Raw genomic sequence first — 22,847 nt, forward strand, 5'->3', positions numbered from 1 at the left:
AAGAGCTACAAAAGGATCTCTCTAAAACTGGGTGACTGGGTAACAAAATGGCAGACAAAATTCAGTGTTGATAAATGCAAAGTAACGCACATCGGAAAGCATAATCCCAACTATACATATAAAATGATGGGGTCTAAATTAGCTGTTACCACTCAAGAAAGATTTTGGAGTCATTGTGGATAGTTCTCTGAAAACATCCACTCAATGTGCAGCGGGAGTCAAAAAAGCTAGCAGAATGTTGGGCATCATTAAGGGATAGATAATAAGACAGAACATACCATGGATTTATATAGAGGCAATATGATATGCCCATATCTTGAATATTGCATGCAGATGTGGTTGCCCCATCTCAAAAAGGATATATTGGAACTGGAAAAGGTTCAGAAAAGGGCAACAAAAATTATTAGGGGTATGGAACAGCTGTCGTCTGAGGAGAGATTAATAAGACTGGGACTTTTCAGCTTGGAAGAGAGACAACTAAGGGGGGAATATGATAGAGGTCTATGAAATCATGACGGGTGTTAAGAAAGTAAATAAGGAAGTGTTATTTACTCCAGCTCATAACACAAGAACTAGGGGGCACCGAATGAAATTAATAAGCAGCAGGTTTAAAACAAACAAAAGGAAGTATTTCTTCACACAATGCACAGTCAACCTGTGGAACTCTTTGCCAAAGGATGTTGTGAAGGCCAAGACTATAACAGGTTCAAAAAAGAACTAGATAAATTCATGGAGGATAGGTCCTTCAATGGCTATTAGCCAGGGATGGTGTCCCTAGCCTCCATTTGCCAGAAGCTGGGAATGAGCGACAGGGAAAGGATCACTTGATGATTACCTGTTCTGTTCATTCCCTCTGGGGCACCTGGCACTGGCCACTGTCAGAAGACAGGATACTGGGCTAGATGGACCTTTGATCTGACCCAATATGGCCGTTCTTATCATTTGACTCTAGACTATACAGCTGCTGTGAATACTGATCTAATGGTTCAGTACTAGCCCAAAGCCAAAAAAGCGTTTCAAAAGCTTGTTAAGGTGGCATGAGAACAATGTAATTACCCAAGATCTAATTTACAAAACCCAAGCTCTTGAAATGAATGAAGGACATTGTAAGTTTCACACAGCTCACATAAACAACTCATCCTTAGCAAGTATACAGAAATGCAGATTTCATTTTCCAAAAGGAGGAAATAGAAAATACCATTCCACTATGTTTTTCTCTCCAATCATTTGGTTGCTATAGGGTACATCTATATCACAAATTAAGATAGCATTGTAATGCAGGTAGGCACACCTATGCTAGCTTTACTCTAGCTAGCACAGGTAACAGTAGCAGCAAGGACTGTGTTGGCTTTGCCGCCCCAGTAGAAGCCAGCCGGGGACCCTGGGTACATACTCAGGTTGGTAGCCCATGCTGCCACATCTTCACTACCACCATTACCCGCACTAACCATATTAAAGCCTCCATGGGTATACCTTCCTACACTGCAATTACAACTTAACTTGCACTGTAGATGTAGCCAGAGACTCCAGTGATGCTTTCAAGTAATGGCAGTATGTTGCAGTAATCTTTGCCCTTGAAAACGGTACCCCTCAGCATAGCTCCTTAGCTACCTTTAGGGACATTTTAAGCAATGGAAGGGACTCCCTTCCAGCACTTTCAGCGCATGCCAACTGACCAAAGAGTCCAGGCTCCATAACCGAGCCTCCCATGTGACAATTTGGGATTTGCCCTCGTTAGAGAAGCTGTGGCCTGTAATCATGTGCAACTTGCACATTCATGTGTTCAAAAGTGAGTTGCATGAGCCACGTTTTAAGTCATTGGCCAGATTGCCTTAAAAGGGAAGGGGCAGGGAGCAGTAGCATGAGGCTGGCCACACTAGTCTTCCTGTGGAATGGCCAATCTTTAAGAGCATTGACAAAACCTAAGCAGTGCATAAAAATTAAGATTCTTCCCTCATGATTTCCTCAGCGTCACTGCCCCATCTCCCTCCTCTATTCACAAGCCAGCCTCCTCCCCCTCCCCCAACCAGATCACACATTTGTCAAAGCCAGGGCTGCGGTTACAGGTTTGCTACATTTCTTGCCATTAGATCTTGGGTTTCCAGCCAGGGCTGCTGGTATTTAAATGAAAACAAGACAAGAGAGTGAGAAAGTTACTGCTGTATTGACTCATGGAGAATGTATTTCCAAACACACAGACTCTAAGAAAGTGTGATCTTCATGGCACAGCTGCTGCAAAGTTCTGCAGTGCCCAGCTGCTAGGAAACTGGCATGGATGAAAAAAATGCATCACAAAAGTCCTCAAAGAAAAGCCAAATGGGAAGGGTTTTAATTTTTCAACCGCCCTCCAGTTACCTTTCCCATGGCCAGATTTCTCAAGATAAGCTCATACTTTCCCCTGTACAAAGTAACCTTTTACACGATTTCTTGTTTACAGTCATCTAAATTATCTAACGTTAATGAAGAAGAGAGACAGTTAATTCAACACTAGCAACAGTTAACTGTGTACTAAGATGGTTAAATTACAACGATGCCCAACTTTCTGAGGCCAGAAGTTGGGCTTAGGATTTTAAAGACACCTGAAGTCATCTACCCCAAGGGTCTATGCTCCCCTCCTCTTATGTACACAGAGGAAAGCACAGACTTGTGTGTTCTGGAAAGATTCTTCTAAACCCCTAGAAAGCGCCACACAGATGATCCACTAAGTAGTCTCAGTCATGTTTATTACAGCAGTACCTATGGACCAATCAAGAATGAGGCCCTATTGTGCTCGGTACTGTACCAACATAGGAGCAGCCAGCCCCTACTCCAAAAAGCTTACAGTCTAAAAACAGACAGATGCAGGTTTGGGACGAGGGATAGCATGCACAAGCACAGTTAACCATGTGATGGCAGCAAATGTCATGTTAGTTCCACAGTTATTTCTTTTTGGGTGCGTTTAGTGTGGAGGGTGACCAGATGTCCCAATTTCATAGGGACAGTCCCGATTTTTGGGTCTTGCTCTTATTACTCCCCACCCCCGTCCCAATTTTTCACATTTGCTGTCTGGTCAGCCTACCTGGGCCTAACATGGTTACAAGCAACGCTGAAACTTGCCTCTCCCCGTCTAGAGGGATTAGGGTGACCAGATGTCCTGATTTTATAGGGATAGTCCCGATTTTTGGGTCTCTCTTATATAAGCTCCTATTACCTCCCACCCCTGTCCCGATTTTTCACACTTGCTGTCTGGTCACCCTAGGAGGGTGGATAAGCTAAATGGAAAGAAAAGCGAGGGGAGCCGGGACATTAAAGGGAAGGGTGTATGGGGACAGGATCGAAGAGGGTAAGAGGGGCAGGTGTGGACTGAAGTCAAAGTGAGGAAACTGTAAGGGAAGATGGGAGAGGGTTGGGCAAAACAGCCAATCAGCACAGGGTAGAGAAAGTCCAGTCAACGCTGTAGAAAGTTCTCCGAATATCCAAACGTCCCTGCTTTGGCTGCTTCTGCTCCTACCTGCTGGAGTCTCCAGCTCCCTCAGTAAGAGTGATCCAGGGATCAAGAAAACACAAAGGTGGTATACAGCCACCCACCCACTCCAGGTCCTGCGTCAAATACAGCTCAGCCTGAGCCGAGACTCTAGCCCAGAGTTGCTGCCTTTGACCTGAACGTCTTTGATACCGAGAGATACAGAGTCAGGCACTTCACACAGTTTGGATACTGCATGTTTATTTTTTTAATACCAGTAGAACAAAAAACCCTGGTGGTGGGAATTGACCAAACCAATGTCAATTTACGAAATCCGCATCATCTTCATCCCTGAGTCAGAGATTAGAAGAATGAAGGTATTTATTTATCATCCTCCCAGGAGGTGATGAGGACTCAGGTTGTACAACACTGCATCTGTTCAGATTTAAAATGACACAGATAAAGGAAAGCCTGTGCCCCAGCTCCAGGTGCCCTCGCCACAAGTTAAAGTTACATTAGTAGCACATTCCCAACGCTAGGACAGGTTTTGCTGCCTGAACTTACATGATTAATTCAAGATCTCCTAACTGAGATTCCTAAAGCAAATCCCACCCCCAACCCTCTCAGCCCTCCTCCCAAAGCCTGGTCAACTAGATGGGATTTTGTACAAGATCAACAAGTTCCAGCTATTTCAGACCAGGGGATGTGAATTCTATATTTGAGGGGCCCCTCACGGAGCACCTCCTGTTACCAGGTCCCTCTCTTCTGCAGAGAGGGGGACTCAGCTCAGGTGCCTCTGCTGATCTCTCCTGCAGCAATATCACATGGGGAAGAGGGGCAGTCCCTCTGCTAGGATGCTCCCAGACCATTTAGTTCTTTGTAAGTCAAATACAACAGCTTGTATCATTCCCAGGAGCAAGTGGGCTGCCAGTGGGATCCCAGAATTTTAGCGTCAGAGGCTCAAGGCAAGATGCTCTGCTTTTAAAAGTGAGCCGATGCATTCTGCACAAGCTTCAATTTCAAAGAGGGATTTAAAGTATAGCCCTATATGGCACACACTACACAGTCCAACTGAAAAGGTGGGAGAGGCCTGGATACTGTTAGTAAGGTCCATGTCCAACAGGAAAGGAGCCGGCCAGCCTTCTTGCCAGATGTGGGTTTACTGACACAGCTGCCATGAATTCGGAACCTAACCAAGCCACCCCTTCTTCTACTGCCCAAATTGAAAGCCCTGGTAGTGGGCAAATATCTCAACTAAATACCCAAGCTGCCGCCCTCATCTCACCATAGGCAGTTCAGCTTTATCTAAATTAATCCTCAGCCTCCTTGCTCTCATCAAGACAGTGGGAAAGACATTCAGTAGCACCCTAGGTTTGAGGAGACAGACGATAGCTCTAGTCTAGCAAAACACGTGCTTAACTTTAAGCACATGAATAGTCCCTCTCAAGTGGATGAATGCTCAACACTATTAAAAAAAAGGTAGCACCACTTATTTTAGGAGCCAAACTGTCTGTATTTTTAAAAATCTTGGCTCCGTGGTCATTAATTTCTCCAGCAAATGCCACAAGTAAAGTATTACTAACTTAACTGAGGTTTATGAACTATTGCAGAGTCACAGCACAAAGACAGTTAACCAGATTCATGATGCAGGAAGCATATCCTTTCATACAGAGGATATTTTCTAAACCCATAAGTGGACTTTATAAACAAGTTTACAAGCCAGTGCACAATTAGTTACACATTTTCTGTGTTAATAAGTGTTATCTAGTACAACAGTCAGACCAATAAAGTTTATATAAAACTGTTTACTTTTAAATTATGATTTAAAGACTTCAGTAACTCAGCCAGAGATTGTATGTCTGTTTTTAGGAGTGGGTGGGCAAGGTTCTGTGGCCTGCAATGTGCAGGAGGTCAGATTAGATCCTCATGATGGTCCCTTCTTGCCTTAAAGTCTATAATACTTGCTACCTTTAAGAGAACCAAGTTACCAGATTACATTATCTGACCTCAAAACTTGTGGCACTCGGTGGCTTCCTTATACAGCCAGTTTCACCTACACTTGGCACGATCTTTTCTAAGTAAGAAGGATAACTCATGACTTGCAGAGATCATCTATAAACATCCAGAGCAGAACACAAGCTCCATCAGAGACAGGAAAGATCATCCCAAACTTCCCCTCAGTATGGTGGTAGATTTTAACAAGTGGTCTCTGAGGCCACCCTCCCTACTCCTGATTTACATTAGTGTAAATAGATTTACATTTCTGCCCACTCTATGACAAAATAGTCATTACAATAGATCATTTCTCTAACAAAGGGATGTGTGCCAGTCTCTCCTTTGTGTGGCAGCCCTTATTACCAAGCTGTTAGCTACCCATATAATGGAATGGATATGGCAAGTCACATTATTTCACTTAACTGGTGAACTTGTCTGAAATTTCAAGAACCCATCAGGATCCAAGTACCAACCCGTAAAGTTAATTATAAGGAGACTGAAAGAGTTCAAAAGAGCCAGAGAAGTATTAGAAGTCATTACATGCGTCTGACTAAGTGGGCATTCACCCATGAAAGCTTATGCTCCAATACATCTGTTAGTCTTTAAGGTGCCACAGGACTCTGTTGCTTTTTATTAGAAGCTGGTTATTTACAGCTACACAAGGGTCGTTTTAAAGGGCAAACCAGTTGAATTTACAGTGATGAGAGGTACCAGCTTGACTGCCCTGGGAGGATTAATTATCTTTTCAATCCATTGAACAAGCAAAGCATGGGCAGTAATAGTGAAAGGTTTCTCCTGAACTGCCATGCCAGCGTGGCTCAGCACTGGGGTTATGATCACCCCTAGACGCAAGACAGTCATTTGGGATCCATGCTCATTCAAACCTTAATTCCTCTGAGGAGACCACACATGAGGGGCTTGTAAAGTAGACACCCACCTACTAGGCATTGGGCTGAAACCAATGTATGTCACACAGGCCAAAACACCACTGACAGCTAACTACTTTCAGTCCCTGCTAGAGGAAAGTCTATGACATGCCACAGCTCCAGGCTCAGAGAGCTTGCAGCTCAAAACCAAAATTCCCTCCCTACCCTCACACACTTGAGTGTCCCGTCCCCCCCCGCACACACACCCTTAGTGTTGCAACAGTATGTTTACCTGACTTGGATTTCCCTGGTTTTGAAATCTAGCCATCTTTAAAATAGTACTTTGGATTGTCATCAATTTGCGGAATTAATCCCTGCTATCAATGTAAGGGGCAGCACTTATTATCTAACGACTACAGCACAGCCTGTAGGTCACATATTAAAAAAAAAATACACAACTGAAAAAAGTTCACACTGCCGCCTGAATGTTATACCTACTTTTGTTACAAAACAACTGAAAGTTGAGGGGCAAAACATTTCTCTGTTTCGGTTAATGGATGTGTATATTCAGTTTCACTGTTCCCCCTGTACAGTGAGTCAGTTTCCTCTCTGGGTAGGACTTTCCGAGTAAGAGGAGAAAACAACATTTTGGGGGAAAAGAGAACTGATTGCTAACCATAAAAGTCAACAGAGTAATCTGGGGGCCAGTGTAAGGTATTCAATTCACTTCTTAAAGTTAGTTGTATTGTCATAGCACCAGTCATGAATCAGCGCCCCACTGTGCTAGGAGCTGTACAAATCATAGAACCAAAACGCTGTCCATGCTCCAAAGAGTTAGACTCAGTCTACTTATAACACAAACAGATGGATGCAACGGGCCAGGGAAGCACAAGGAAACAGGGAGACAATACTAATTAGGGCGTGGCCACACTTGCAAGTAAAGCAGCCCCGGATGCCCTAACTCACGATTCAGCCACACTGGCAAGGCACATAGAGCACCCAGACTCCGCAGTTGAAGTGCTCCTGGTAATCCACCTCCACAAGAGGCATAACACTTGGTGCGCCCTGGCTGGACGCCACAACACCAGTGTGGATACCCTGGTCTGTTAATGCACTCTGATCGGCCTCCAGAAGTATCCCACAATGTCTGTTCTAGCCACTCTGGTCATCACTTTGAACTCTACTGCCCTGTCCTCAGGTGACCAACCATCAGACCCGCCCTTTAAATTGTCTGGGAATTTTGAAAATCCCCTTTCTGTTTGCTGAGCCAGGCATGGAGTGCTCTCAGCACATCTTTCCAGGTGGCTATGCCTCCACGTGCCAGGGGATCCCCAGTATGGATCAATGGCAAGGCGCTGGACCTCATCAGCATTTGGGGGGAGGAAGCTGTCCAGTCCCAGCTGTGCTCCAGCTGTAGGAATTACAATGCCTTCGGGCAGATATCAAGGGACATGATGGAAAGGGGCCATGACCAGGCCGCACTGCAGTGCAGGGTTAAAGTGAAGGAGCTGCAGAATGCCTACCGCAAAGCCCGCATGGCAAACAGCCACTCCTGTGCTACCCCCGTGACCTGCCGTTTCTACAGAGAGCTGGACACAATACTGGGGGGCAACCCCACCTCCACTCCAAGGACCACCATGGACACTTCAGAGCCCAGTGCAACAAGGCAGGAGGACGAGGAGGAAAGTAGGAGTGAGAGTGCTGAGGAGGAGGAAGACACCCCGGCATCCCTAGATGTATGCAGCCAGGAGCTGTTTTCAAGCCAGCAGGAAGGTAGCCAGTCACAGCGGCCAGTCCTTGGGGAAGGACAAACACCAGAGGGGGTTCTCGGTAAGCGGCTTTTATTTTGGGAAGGAAGTTATTCAGTGCGGGCTCTTGGGGCAAGGAGAGTTAGGGCCGCATGCATGCCTAGATGCAGAATAGGGTGTTGATGTGCTCTCTCACATCACGGTAATCGGCCTCAGTGATCTCTTCAAAGGTCTCATGCAGAAGCTGTGCAATGTGCTTGCACAGAATCCTTGGGAGTGCTACTGTGCTCCTTGTCCCAGTCAGGCTAACATGTCTGTGCCACTGTGCCGTGAGAGGTGGGGGGGGACCATTGCTGCACACAGGCAAGCTGCATATGGGCCAGGGCGGAAGCCGCATTGTAGTAGAAGACCCTCCCTTGCTTCCCAGGTCACCCTCAGCAGCGAGATATCTTCCAGGACGAACTCCAGTGGAGAATGTGGGGACAGTGTTCAGTATAGGGGCCCCCTGCAGCTGTTGGCTCTCCCCAAAGCACAGAACCCCAGAGGACAGGACAGCAGTGAAACAATCAGTCCCCCTCGACCCTGTGCTTACTCACCATTTTGGGGCTCCAGTGGGTTATGTGCGCTCGCTTTGAGACAGGCAAATTCTGCTACTGTGTAGACTGTGCTTGTCTTTAAGTGCGGGCGAATCATTGCTCTGTCTGGTATGAACAATGCTGCCTCTGTTAAGTGTTGCATTTTGCCTTTACAGATGCAACCTTGAGATCTCAACCATCCATCTTATCACCAGCAGAGAGACTCCAAAGAATTAGGAAGAGGCCACATAGAAGCACAGAAGACTGCTGCATGAAATAATGCAGAAGTCCCTTCATGAAAATCAAAAAGCGCAGGAGTGGAGGGAGAGTGCAAGGAGGTTCCACCAGCAGAATGCGGAGCACCAGCACCAAAGCACGGAGCGGCTGATAAGCATCATAGAGTGCCAAGCGGACTCTATTCAGGCGCTCATAGCCACGCAGGCGGAGCCCTACCACACCTGCCCCGCCCTGCAACCCTTGTCCCAAAACTTTCCCTTGTGCCCCCATCTCACCTCCAACCCATTTCCCTCAACAACATCTGGGTTCTTATCCCCACCAGCTGCCTCCAACACCTGTAGCTTCACCACCCAGCCCTGCAAACTACAACCCTTACCCACTGCACTCAACCCCCATCACCATGCATTATAGCCAGCCTGAAGTGCAGCACTCATTGCACAGCACTCTGGACAGGAAGGCTGAGTATGATAACAGGACATATGCACATCTGTGATGAACCGTTCCCCACCCCCTTGCCATTTCTGTTTCCCAAGCAGTGTGTTTCTTTTCAATAAATGGCTTTTTTGGCTTTGAAAACATTCTTTATTATTGCATTAAGTAAAAGATACCTTAGCCCAGGAAACCAACAGGCACTGCAAGTCAGCGTAGCAAACACAGATTCCTACTAACATTGGAACCACTGCACTTCACTCCCGTGCAGGGCACCAGACATTACTGGTGGCTTTCAGCCTCAGATTGCTCCCTCAAGGCATCCCTAATCCTTGCAGCCCCACGCTGGGCCCCTCAAATAGCCCTGCTCTCTGGCTGTTCAAATTCAGCCTCCAGGTGTTGAACCTCAAGTTCCATGCCTGAGTGAATCTTTCGCTCTTCCCTTCACAAATGTTATAGAGGGTACAGTACGTGGATATAACCGCGGGGATGCTGTCATCAGCCAGGTCCAGCTTCCCATACAGTGCGTGCTAGCAATCCTTTAAATGGCCAAAAGCACATTCCACACTCATTCTGCACCGGCTCAGCCTGTTGTTGAATCGCTCCTTGCTGATGTCAAGGCTCCCTGTGTGAGGTTTCATGAGCCACAGCATTAAAGGGTAAGCAGGATCTCCAAGGATCACAATGGGCATTTTGACTTCCCCTATGGTGATCTTCTGGTCTGGAAAAAAAGTCCCAGCTTGCAGCTTCCTGAACAGGCCAGTGTTCCAAAAGATGTATGCATCATTCACCTTTCCGGGCCAGCCTGCATTAATGTCAATGAAATGCACATGGTGATCCAGAAGCGCCTACAGAACCAAAGAGAAATATCCCTTCTGATTAACATACTTGGAGGCTAGGTGAGCTGGTGCCAGAATAGGAACATGCGTGCCATCTATTGCCTCTCCACAGTTAGGGAAACCCATTTGTGCAAAGCCAGCCACAATGTCTCACACATTACCCAGAGTCACAGTTCTTCTGAGCAGGATGCGATGGCCCTGCAAACTTGCATCAACACGATTCCAACGGTCGACTTTCCCACTCCAAACTGATTAGTGACCAATCGGTAGCTGTCTGGAGTTGCCAGCTTCCAGACTGCAATAGCCACCCACTTCTCCACCGGCAGGGTAGCTCTCAATGTCGTGTCCTTGCGCGGCAGGGTGGGGGCGAGCTCATCACACAGTACCATGGAAGTGGCTTTTCTCATCCTGAAAGTTCTGCAGCCAGTGCTCGTCATCCCAGACTAGCATGACGATGTGCTTGTTTCCCCCCAAAGCAGCGTTCCACGGTGGTGATCATGTCCGTGAATGCCACAAGCAATCTCATGTCATATGCGTTACGCAAGATGATATCATCTTCGGACTCCTCACTGTCAGTTTGTATCTTAAGGAGTAACTCAACTGCCAAACGTGACGTGCTGGCGAGACCCATCAGCATATTCCTTAGCACTTCGAGCTCCATTCCCACAGACCGAAAGGGAAGACAGAGGGTGCAATAGAAAAAACGTTGAAAGATGGAACCAAATGTGGATAGAAGCACAGGGATTGCTGCGATGCGAAGCGATGCATAACGGGGCGTTGGGACAGGAGTCAGAATGCCCCGCACCCCTCGCCCCCTTCCCACAAGCCACAGCACCAGAATGGGAAGAGGTGCTCTGTGGGATAGCTGCTCATAATGCACCTCTTCCAATGCCACTGCAAGTGCTGCAAATGTGGCCACGCCAGTGCACTTGCAGTGGACAGAGTGCAACACTTTCCCTACTGCGCTCTCCGAGGGCTGGTTTAACTCACAGCGCTCTACATCTGCAAGTGTAACCATGCCCTTAGCGTAACAGGCAGCAAGTCTTACCATATAAGATGCCAAAGTTGGCTGTATCCATCTAAATTACAGCTAGCACAAGACCTCTTAATGCCAATGAAATCAAAGCTCTCAGGAATGTAAACTGGACATGGAAACTGCAGGCATCCCGCATCTTCCTGTCTCTCTAATTTTTAGTTACCTCAGTAAGAATACTTCACTTCAGGGGAAACTCACACCTCTGCTCCTGCACAGAATTACATCTCCAGTGAGGCCAGCAGTTCCAGGTTGAAACCCAACAAGAACTGCTGCACACTTATCCATTCCAAACTGTTCCTAGGCACCACAAAGTCTGTGCTGTTGTGCAGGAGCCCCAGCGTGAACCTCTTGAAGGGGGGAGAAGAAACTCACATTGAAAGAGGAGGAGTGTGACAAAGGAAGAAGGAAATGAGACTAGATTGAAGAAAGAAAAAAAAAAAACTCAAAATGGGAAGTGGGGGAGAATAAGAGGATAGAGGGAAAGATAGGCAAAAATAAGGGTTCATGGAAAAGGGATGTGAACAGTCTACCATAAGAGGAAAAATATCTAGGCAAGGCCCACAGTAGAAACTTTTGCTAGTATATCAACGTTGGTGAGGTCTGCAATGTTTTCTGCAACGTTGCTATACCACCAAAACCCTAGTGCAGATGCAATTATAGCTACATAAAGATGCTTGTGCGAGTATAGCTAATTATGCTCAGGAAACCGGTACGAATAAGCTATACCAGCAAAAGCATTTTTGCCAGTATAAGCAGTGTTAATGCTAGGAGGGTTTGCTTGCACAAGTACCAGAAAACCTCGTCTAGTTAGATCTAGCCCCAGAGAAGTGAGGCAAGAGAAAGAAGGAAGAGATAGAGGAATAAGAGAGTGCTATTGCTAATTCAAGTGGTATTTACATAATTACCCACTGTCACACATGAAAGTGAATAGCTAATATTGATACACAAAGGAAATAGATTCTAGGATCTTCACTGAAAATTCTATACAGGGGTGATAAGTAGCCCCTAGCTTGTGTGCACTGAGCATACTCCACTGCTCAGTTAGTGAGGGGGACTGAACTCCCCCAAACAGACACCACTGAAATTCAACCCCTGGCTCTGTTAGTCTTTTAATTATGAAGCCTGTTTCTGAAGGGTTTACAACTTGGCCATAAACACTGGCTCCAAGATGAAACGGCATATAAAAGGCTGCATTCCTAAAGCAAATATTTTCTTTTATAAGTTACAATGCCAGGTTACCATTTATATGTTAGAGGAAGAAATGGCACAAGTTTTTATTTTAGAAAAAATAAAAATACTTCCAGAAGCAACCAAGTTTGAGCCAGTTTAATAATGCCTAGCTCTATGAAGCCCAAATTATTTCCCCTGCCCAGAGCTGGGAGAACTATGAGGAGCACGGGACCATCAAGATCTTTTCCCGTGACTCTAGTCTGCAGCCCATGTTTCACTGCAGATTTTCTGTTAGTATGAACTAACTCACTCCACTACATAGGAGATAAGCTGACAGGTTCATGTGGTCACAGCTACTGGCCATACCCCAGCACCATCCTCCACCCTGAAAAAAAGAACCAGAGAGAAGTCTCTGTGAACCCCCTTTACAGCACAGCTCCACAGTACAGTACTTCACTGCACAGATGTGCCATAACCTGCCCCATGCAGCAGAACTGCACTGGTTCCACTGCCTTTCAAGCCATATGTGCCTGTAGAGGGGATGATGAGATTTAAGCTTTAGCATTAAAACTAAGCAGACAACCCAGCTGATATATTTGTAACACTACATGAGAAGGGAGCTATTTTTCACAATGAATTATGAATTGAGGATACATAATATTTGTACTCAGATAAAGCTAGTGTGCAGTATTTCCCCAAAACCACAGCTAATAATGGATGAACGGGCACACACTAATTATTTATACTGGCTTCTTCTGAACCTCAATTACTAAGCATGCAAGAATTAACTTTTCAGAGAAAAGTATTTAAAAAAGTTAATTGTGTGGATTTAAACATGAAAACCAGGAAGTTACAATTTTTCACACAATAAAAAAAAAAAAAGCCAGGCAGCATACATGGTGAATAGTACATTTTAAAAGTTTTAATTGTATTCACTGATATTAGTAACACTGATTTTAAAAAAAGCATCCCTTTAAACTGCACAGCTGTACTTACTACGTCAGGAAAAAAAGTGAGTGAACTTAACCCCTGTGTATTGCAAATTGTGCAAAGAGGCACAATTGCCTCCTGTTATGGGTAATTTGTTGCAGTTTTCATTACCCAAGAACTCTATTGTTTTTGTAGGGTTTTTTTAAACGAAATCCCTAATATTATAGAGGTTGGCTTCCTAACTAGACTAAAGATTGGTCAGCCTCGTCACGCACCATATTAGTGGACAAAGGCTGCATTACAACGTAACAAAAATGTAAAGAATTTGTTGTTAGGTGCTGTTTCTCTTCACTCTTGATTACATGGTGAATCAAGTGGGTTATGCAATGCAGTGAGCAACACACACACACAAGCCTGTCGACTGGCTTCTTGAGCGACGGTTCATTTTGCAAAAGGCCCGATTTCATGGCACAATTCCCCTCTCGGGACAAACAGCGTTTAGGATCATCTGCCCCGACTGATCCCTGAGCCATTTCGCCTTGCGGTTCGCTAGCCCAGATGGTCTGCAACACAGGGCGCCTCCTGCATGCAAGGCAACACGTAGGCGCCCCTGGGTGAGCAGATCCTCAACAGCTGGGCATTCACTTACCGCTCTTTGCCCTGATGTTCTCCCGCAAGAAGTGCCCGCTGGAAAGGTGCTGGAGCCCGAAGCTCTCGGCAATTCTCTGGCACACGGTCCCTTTGCCAGACCCGGGGGGACCCAGCACGACGGCTCGCAGGAGTTTGGAAGCCATCGCAGCCGCTCCCGCACTCAGAGCTCCCCGCTGATCCCTGCGGAGCGACAGCGACCCCGGCAAAGTTACAGAGCAGCAGTGGCCTGGGAAGGAGCAGGTCCCCCCGCACCCCTTCCCGACCAGAGCGGCCCCAGGAAGAGAGCGCCGAACCCCGCCAGCGCCAGGCCCGACATCTCCGCCCAGCCACCCCCAAGTTACAGCGGAGACGCTCGCAAATCGTGCGGGGGGAGCAGGGGGCTCTTTGCACGTGGGCAATTCTCCCCAGCTGCCTGCGGGCTTAGCCTCCAACGCGCCGAGTAACTGGGTTCCTGGGGCTCCTTAGGGACCCCCGCCGATGTCAGTGCTGCTTGCAAGGGGGACGGGGGAGCCTCCTTCCCACCCACCCTGAGTGCACCCACGGCGCTTCCAAAGAGCCGCCTCCTCCGGGAGGGAAACTCAACTCACTAATTCGTAGGGGGATTGGGGAGGGGGGAAACTCCTGCAATATGGCGTTTAAAAAAAACGTGCGAGGAGTTGTCCCATAACACGCTACTGACCCAACATAGCCCGCAGCAGGCTGCCGCTCCGCCTCGCCTCCGCCTGTGCCTTTAAGAGCAAGCGTGGCGGCGGGGTCCCTTTGCAAACGCGAGCCCCGGCCCCGGGAGCGGGAGCAGCTGCGCGCGCTAGCTCGCGCCGAGCGCTCCGGTTCGCCAGCCCCAGCACTGCCAGCAGCAGGGAAGAAGACGGCCAGTGGCAAGCTGTCACAAACCCAGCCCCGCCTCCAGAGGGCCTGGCGCAATGGGATTTGTAGTCCTATTGGTGCGTCTCTCCCACGCCCACCAGCAAACTGAACCGCCCACAAGGACTACAAATCCCAGCCAACCACACCAGCCAGCCGGCTTCCCGCCCAGCTCCCTGTATGAATGGCTTGGGTCTAGGGCAGGGGGTTTCAAACTGGGGTTTGGGACCCCTGAGGGGGTCGTGAGGTTATTACATGGGGGGGGGGTTGTGAGTGTCAGCCTCCCCCACAAACCCTGCTTTGCGTCCAGCATTTATAACAATAGTTAAATATATTAGCACATTTTTAATGTGCAGAGGTTCACACTCAGAGGCTTGCTCTGTGAAAGTGGTCACCAGTACAAAAGTTTGAGAACCACTGATCTAGGGGCAACACTTAAGTCCATTAGAATGGCCATGCTGGATCAGACCAATGGTCCACCTAGCCCTGCAGCCTGTCTTCTGACAGTGGCCAGTGCCAGATGCTTCAGAGGGAATGAAGAGAACAGGGCAATTCATTGACTGACCCATCCCCTGATGTCCAATCCCAGCTTCTGACTGTCAGAGGCTTTGGGATACTGGAGCTAGGTTGGCATCCTTGACAGTCTTGGCTAATAGCCATTGATGGACCTGCCCTCCATGAACTTACCTATTTCTTTTTTGAACTCACTTTTGTCCTTCACATCATCTGGCAATGAGTTACACAGGTTGATTGTGTGTTATGTGAAGAAATACTTTCTTTTATTGCCTATTTAATACTTACCTGCTGCCTATTTAATAACTCTTAATTGGGTGCCCGAGGGGTAGTCATTAAGCCATAGAAACTCAAAGGAGGAGTCTGGGGCAAGGGGAACCTACATTTAAAGGCAATTTTTAAAGGGTACCACTCCCACAATGTTGTGTAAGTGGCCCAAAATCATGCATTTGCCTTACAATGTGTAAACTTGCTCATGGTTATTCTTTCAAAACATAATTTTTTTCTTAATCAAATGCTTTTTAGCAACTCCAGACCATGAGACATTAAGCACCGAATTAGAGGATGTCTCTTAAAGTACAGAATTCAAAAGAGAGGATTCATTCACACACTTCATCACTGAAAGCTAGTAGATATGTTACACAGGAACAGCATGTTACCACAGGGGCTATTATGAAAATAGCTGTTACAAACGTGATTTTGCAGACTATGGTTACTGTGTGTGTAGAAAGTGTGGGCACATACAAAATATTTATAATGTAGCAGATTTGCCAAGTCTCATTCAGTTGGGAGAGATACTCCCTTGTTTTGAATGGTTTATAAAGGGAAACTGACAAGTTCCAAAATTACACTTTTTAAAAGCAAATATCTTACTAGTGTTACTAATAACTGTATGATTAAAACTGAAGGATATTTTTAAATATAACCTTTCCCACCTTTGCTGCTTGTTGATTCCTCCTTCTGCTTGGACAATGAAAACCAACTAGTCAGGTGACTTTCTGGTTTGATGCACTAGCATAATGCTGCAGTATCTGGTAACATGCTTCATGTTCACACACAGAAATGTTCCCAACATTGTGCAAGTGTTATAAATATCTGTAGTAGACTTCCTTCAAGCCAGGCCAACCATCATGTGGTTGTCCACTCTGCCAGTCTCCACCAGCACAGTGCCACTGAAGTCAGGAATCATTAGTGTAATAACCCCAAGAGCACAAATAGTCTTCCCACTACTGTCCCATAGTGCACTGGTCAATGCTTAGGTGGCATGTCTGATCTACTTTCTGCACTGGGTCAAGCCACTTACCTGTACAAATAATGCTGCACATGCAGCTTTTGATTTCAATATGTATTGATGAGGATTTATTTTGCAGGCTCAAGGAATCTGGGAAATCATTCTAATTAATGCCACCACTACTATTGTTAAAAGTGTGGCTAAATTGTAACACGAGGGTGAAAATGTTCATATCTCCCTAGCTCTCCCAGTATCCCCTCCTCTCTGGGAATCATGGGATCTGGCTTCTATCCCTGGCTTTGTCATGGAGTTGCTCTGTGACCTGGGGCCTTAGTGTTCCCATTTGTAAATGGGAAATTAATACTTACCCACCTTTGTAAAGTGCTTGGAGGCCTACAAATGGAAAAGTGATATGGGCCTGAAATCCTCATGCTTGCAATGAGCCCATCTCCCAGAGCACATAGCTGGAGCAGGTGAGATGTACAACCCAAAGCTCTATCTACCCACCAAGAACCCCGTCTGCAGGGGCAGAGGGAGCAGAAAGTATTGAAATCTACAAACTGCTGAATCCTTGGCCTGTGTGGTCTCTTTATTTAAAAGGTCACCTAGCAATAGAGAGGAGACGAGCGATACAGAAAGCACTACAGCAGCACTGAATGCTAACAAGATGAGGAATAATAAAAGCTATTCACCCATAGCTGACAAGGTCCAGTGTGAGATTTCATGGCAAAGATTAGGAATGGGAGATGTTCTGGTCTGTGGGACAAATCAAGAGTCCAGACTAAATGAAGCAGAAGCAGTAAAGGATTAATTGTCCTTAGCTGGTGCCTACTCCTCAGAAAGGAGTCTCATTTGCTTCTTTCAGCCACTTGTGTCTAGAGTCCAAAGCAAGAAAGTATATACAAAGTTCATCACACAAGGAATCTCAATAATACAGAGCTCCTGCATTCTAGCTTCAGCTCTATTTAATTCTGTTGTCAATTCCCAGCATGCATAGGAATAAAAATGCTTGGCTTTTATCAAGAGAGTGCACTGCATTGCTTTCCTCCTTTACTAAAGAGAACAAGAAGCATCTCTTCCTTCACACCAAAGCAAGGCTGGCTTTAGGGGATAACTCAAGCAGGCTTCTATGAAGTTTAAGTAAGGGGTGTCATCATAGTTATACATAGGAAAATGTTCATTCCTATCTCCTTAGTATTCCTGATGTGAGCACAGAATTCTGCCTCACCCAGAATTCTGTTTGACCACACATGAGCCCTGAACTCATGCCTTTCAGAGTGGGAATGGTAGATTCCAGGTAGCATGGTGCTGTGAAATGATTATGTATGTATATTATGATAAAGCATTTCCTGCAGATCCTATTTTTGCTGATACGCAATGTCTAATAATAGTTTTGGTTGAACAGCACAGATGGAATCTGGTAGGGGTCCTAGTAGGGTGTTTTGTTTGTTTATTTGCCTTATAAAACTGGCTGTCCCCAAGAACAATTAATACAGCGTGTACTGAGGAAACTACCAGTTTTTCAAATAGTGTCATGAAAATTTTGGTGGTAGTAGGTCCCCTAATGGAGTGAGAAAGGAATGCAGACATGCTCATGGTCAACAGCTTTATATTCCCCCATCACTTAGCTCCCGATTATGTGGAGATGAACAGGTTACCATGGAATCGGAAACATGACTTTGCCATGAAGGTTTTACATAGCTAGTTCAATCCCTTTGCCACTTTGAGTGCTGGTATATGCTTTCCTCCGTTGACTGCTGTTATGAATTAACATGTGGTGTAGGAGGGTAAGTCTCAAATGTTAACTGACTCAATCAAGTAATTTTGGTCACAATTTTAAGATTTTTGTCTAAAGTTTTGGAAATCCTCCAATAAATTTAATATTTCAGGATTTTTAGCAAATTAATAACTGCAAAACAGGATTTTTAAAGTTTAACCTTTCATTCAATGGATGGAAACTCAAAAAGCATTGTGCTTGTACATCAGAGCCAAAAAGGTTTCTATCCAAGCTAATAAATAGCATAAATGGTGAGAAATCAGATATTTAACGTTTTCAGTTTTAAATCAGTGGTTAAAGTAAATTGAAAGGGGAGGAGTGATCTCTCACTGACCAAAAAGAAAGGATGGGGAGCTCTTGGCTTTTAGCAGAAAAGGGAGAGCTGTGTTCTCCCTGCCTCCTCCCCAGGGCTGGATCTAGGAGCAGGCAACCACCTGGGATGCCGGCCTTGGAGTGGTGTTTTTGTTGTTAATAGAAAGTTTGCAGTAAAAATGTTTCAGGTATTCCATGTGTGGATCCATTTTTCACTAACCTGCTACAATGTTCTGGACCATTGCAGAATCTCATAGAACCTTCCAGACTTTCTGAGAACGACATTTTCCTTGAAACTCTTAGAATATTGTCAGCCATGCCATCGTAGGTATATAAGGGGCAGGGCATCGCCAGTGAGATATCAGAAGAAGTGAGAGCACAGCTGCAGTATTGTGAACCTTGTTTTAGTGTGTAACTGTGAAAGTGTATTTGTTAAGACTGGAAGAGTGTAAGTAGCAACTAATAAAGGACATACTTAATGAGATGCCAGAGATATCTATCGAATCCCTGTCTATGCAGCAATATAAAAGAAATACCGTTATTTATTTTGCCATACTTAACACATAATGTTTGATGACTTTCTAAGACTGCGGAACATAAACTTTTGCTTTCCATAATATTGTCTGTTTTCCCCCATAGAAAATAAAAGATGCCCCTGAAGAAGCCTTCAGGAGCCCAGTATAGGAACCAAAAAGCTGAGTTGCAATCTAGTTTGCAGCAAAGGGCACATCTGATGTGGAAATATCTGAAACAGAACAACACAGACTGGGCTTTAGGCACCATCGCAGCGCAGAAGAAATAGAGGATCAAAGCATAAATGGTGGAAGTCCTATTACTAAGGAATTAGCAGATTTACCTAAAGATAAGGAATGGAAATATGAGGAAAGCGATGGAGAATCGTCCAGTTTTCCTGGCGGTGTAAAGGAGAGTGATAATAGAGAAGAATGTGGTTCACATGAAAAGGAGAGTGATGACAAAAAAAATCTGGTTTACATGAAAAGGAGAGAAACGATAAAGAAGAATCAGTCTCACATGATGACAGAAACAGCAGTTACAAAAACTGCACACCACAGATCTATACATCAGATCCCACTTTATGTCCATCAATCCTAAACTCTGCTGATATTGATCGTACAATTTTGAATGGTCCAGACAAAATCAAGGATATGATGTTTCCTGTAAATGAGCAGAAGTGATACTTCTCAAGGTCACACTGCAAAAGAGTATGCAAGAATGGTGAGAAACTAAATCAGCATTGGCTAGTTTACTCAAAATCAACTGACAAAGTGTTTTTTTTTTTGTTGCAAAATATTTCACATGAATGACAAGTTGTTGCTTACGCTTTCCGAGTACAATTACTGGCATAACTTAGCTGATGCTCTGAAGCAACATGAAAAGTCACCTGGCCATTTTATGTCCTACTCTAAATGGATGGAGGTCGAGTCCAGGCTCAAGCTGAATAAATGCACAGACGCAGAAAACCAGTGCATTATTAATGTAGAAACCTAGCATTGGAGGATTATGCTTGAGCATCTGATCTCAATTACCCTCTTCCTTGAAAAGAATAATTTGGCTTTCCAGGGTTTGATGGATAAGTTGTTCACTGAATATAACAGTCATTTCCTTGGTTTGGTAGAGTTTCTTGGGAAATACCACAATATCTTGCATGAGCACCTACATTGAGTAGTTTGTAAAGAAGCTATATGGACCATTACTCCAGCAGAACAATTCAAAGCAAATTGATTGGCCTTATGTCAAGGAAGGTGCTTGATAACATATTGATGCGGCTTGGCAAATAATGGACTGCACTCCCGACGTACGTCAGTGAAAAGATGTCATTTACAGTAGGATTTGTTGACGACAAGGATGGCTGTATCCAAGTAAAGGAACACTTTATCTGTTTCCAATCTGTGAGCGACTCTACTGTAAAAGGCCTAACAGCACTTTTTTATTAATGTTTTGAATGAGAATAAAATAAAGCTTCAGGACTGCCATGGCCAAGGCTATGACAACAGTGTGAACATGAAAAGAAGAAACAGTGGCATCCAGGCAAGGATTCCGCGCTGAATCCAAGAGCTTTCTTTGTGCCTTGTAGCTGCCATTCCCTCAAGGTGGTTGTGTAAGATGCCGCGTCATCTTCTTTAGATTCAGTATCTCTCTTTGGAGTACTACAAAGGATGTACGTATGTCCTGTTTTCAGCATCAACTATCGGGTGGAACGTGGAAGATCCTCACAGACAATGTTACATAATCTGACCCTGAAGCCATTAAGAGACACTGGCTGGGAGAGCTGCCTTGACAGCGTAAGGCCAGTGAGGTACCAAGTGATTGAGGTTTATGACACCCTGATGGAACTGGCGCAGTCGAGTAAAGCCGAGGCCGGAATCCAACTGCAAAGCCTGACAAACCAGACTTCAAATTTCTGGTCTCAATTGTGATTTGGCATGATATCCTGTTTCAAGTAAATATTGTAAGCGAGGCATTACAAACTCAGTCGATGGACATTGCGGCTGCTACTACTTTGATAAGAAGCTGCTTGATTTCGTTGTGGCCTACAGAAACAACGGATTTGAAGATGCCATCACTGCTGCCAAAGAAATGGCAGAAAACTTAGGAGTTGAGCCTGTCTCCAAGGCAATTCGTATTAATTGGAAGAAGTGACAGTTTGGTTATGAGGGCGGAGATGAGGTGATGGGAAGCTTGGAATCCAAATTCAAGGAGGAGCTTTTTTGCTCGCTGCTTGAGTGTCCATCAAAGAAATATTTCGACAAATGAATCACCACACAAAGACCTGGGGGGCATTGTATGAACTTAGTAAGCTCCCGATTGACGGGAAAACATTCTTGAACAATTGTACAGACCTTCACCTGACGCTGACAGAAGGGGAATGTTCAGAGGTCAATGATAAAGACCTCTATGTCAAAATGGACAACATCCATCACATTTTGCAACACGGGAAGCACTTTCCACTCAAAATTCTCCAATTAATTCATGATGCAGAGCTGAAGGACACTCTTTTCTAATGTCTGGAAAGCTTTGAAGAGTCCGCTCACGCTACCAGTCACAGTTGCAAGTGGTGAGCACAGTTTTTCAAAGCTCAGGCTCATTAAAACATATCTTTGATTGACGATGGCTGATGAGAGACTGACACTGCTTGCTATATATTGCTTGAAAATGCTATTGGCCAGTCTTTGGATCTCTCTGATGCTGTGCTTCAGTTCGGGAGGGCAAAGGCAAGAAAAGTGACCTTTTGAACTAAAGGACTTAAGGTTAACATTCTAAGGTTGCCACTTACTGTAACAGGATTTAATACTGGTCCACCCAATGTTGGTGCACAGTTCAATTTCTTGATGTTAGTGCATTTCAGTTATTCTTAAAATTAAAAAGTTTCTATAATTATTTTTATTTGCTTATATATAGCATGAATAAATACAGATTTACAGATCCTAGCATGCAAATTTATCATCTTGTATGACAGGGATAAATCATGCATGCAGATCATGCATCAAAGTTGTGAAATAAGCTACAAAAGCAATAAAAATAAAGTATTCAAAGTTTAACAAGTGAGGGGGTGCCATTTGGTCTAAGGCTGGCCCTGCTCCTCCCCACTCTTATAAATCCTGGTTTTACAAGATGATGTTAGTAAAAGACCTAACAGTTTTTTTAGTAATGTGGTTCCTTGACTTCAATGGGAGATTTGTCAGACAAAAGACAACATGGTGTTGCCCATTGTTTTTATTTGTAAAGGTCTGTGTGGGATCCTGTCATGGCTGGTTGGTGGACCCCCAGTTTTATCTGTCTTTGCTCTTACAGCAACTTGCAGTCTGTACAATGCTTCACATGTGAAACTATTTTAAAAAAACGTTTTAACCTTTTTTCCTGTCATAGCAACTTCTGCCAGTAGCTTATGAATAACCCAACATAACAAACCAGCATACGTATTTGTGTGAAGAGGACCAATTCAATGAGAAAACAGATTTCAGTGTCACACGTCCAAATCTTTGATATCAACATGGAGCAGGCAAGTCATTTTAAGAATGATTGAAAATGCTTTAACATCTTTAACTTTTTTTATTATTATGACGAGTGAACAGAGCTCAAAGCTGGTATTGCTCAGCAGAAAGCGGCGTGGAAATCGGAGGCATTTGATCAAGCAGAACAGGGTCTGGTCTCATCTTAACTGTTTCTGATCTCCTGGTTGTAAATCTGGGGCAGAATGTGAGTGAGGGGTGACT

General features: G+C 45.0%; 1 protein-coding gene across 3 annotated transcripts in view; it reads right to left on the minus strand.

Moving 5' to 3' along the window:
• Positions 1–14,800, minus strand: part of AK4 (adenylate kinase 4) — a 35,734-nt gene extending 20,934 nt beyond the window's left edge. The window contains exons 1-2 of one of the 3 annotated variants that reach the window (XM_039483152.1): positions 14,598–14,800; positions 13,917–14,098 (exon numbers count right to left, since the gene is read on the minus strand). In XM_039483152.1, the coding sequence (XP_039339086.1) occupies positions 13,917–14,061 (145 nt within the window). In that variant the 5' untranslated portion in view covers positions 14,062–14,098; positions 14,598–14,800. Of the gene's footprint in view, positions 1–13,916; positions 14,099–14,444; positions 14,465–14,505; positions 14,525–14,597 lie in introns of those variants that run through there. The other 2 variants (XM_039483151.1, XM_039483150.1) reach the window with 2 other exon arrangements.
• Positions 14,801–22,847: the final 8,047 nt, after the last annotated feature.

The sequence above is a fragment of the Mauremys reevesii genome, linkage group 8 (genome assembly GCF_016161935.1).
Source record: "Mauremys reevesii isolate NIE-2019 linkage group 8, ASM1616193v1, whole genome shotgun sequence".
NCBI classification, from domain to species: domain Eukaryota; kingdom Metazoa; phylum Chordata; order Testudines; family Geoemydidae; genus Mauremys; species Mauremys reevesii.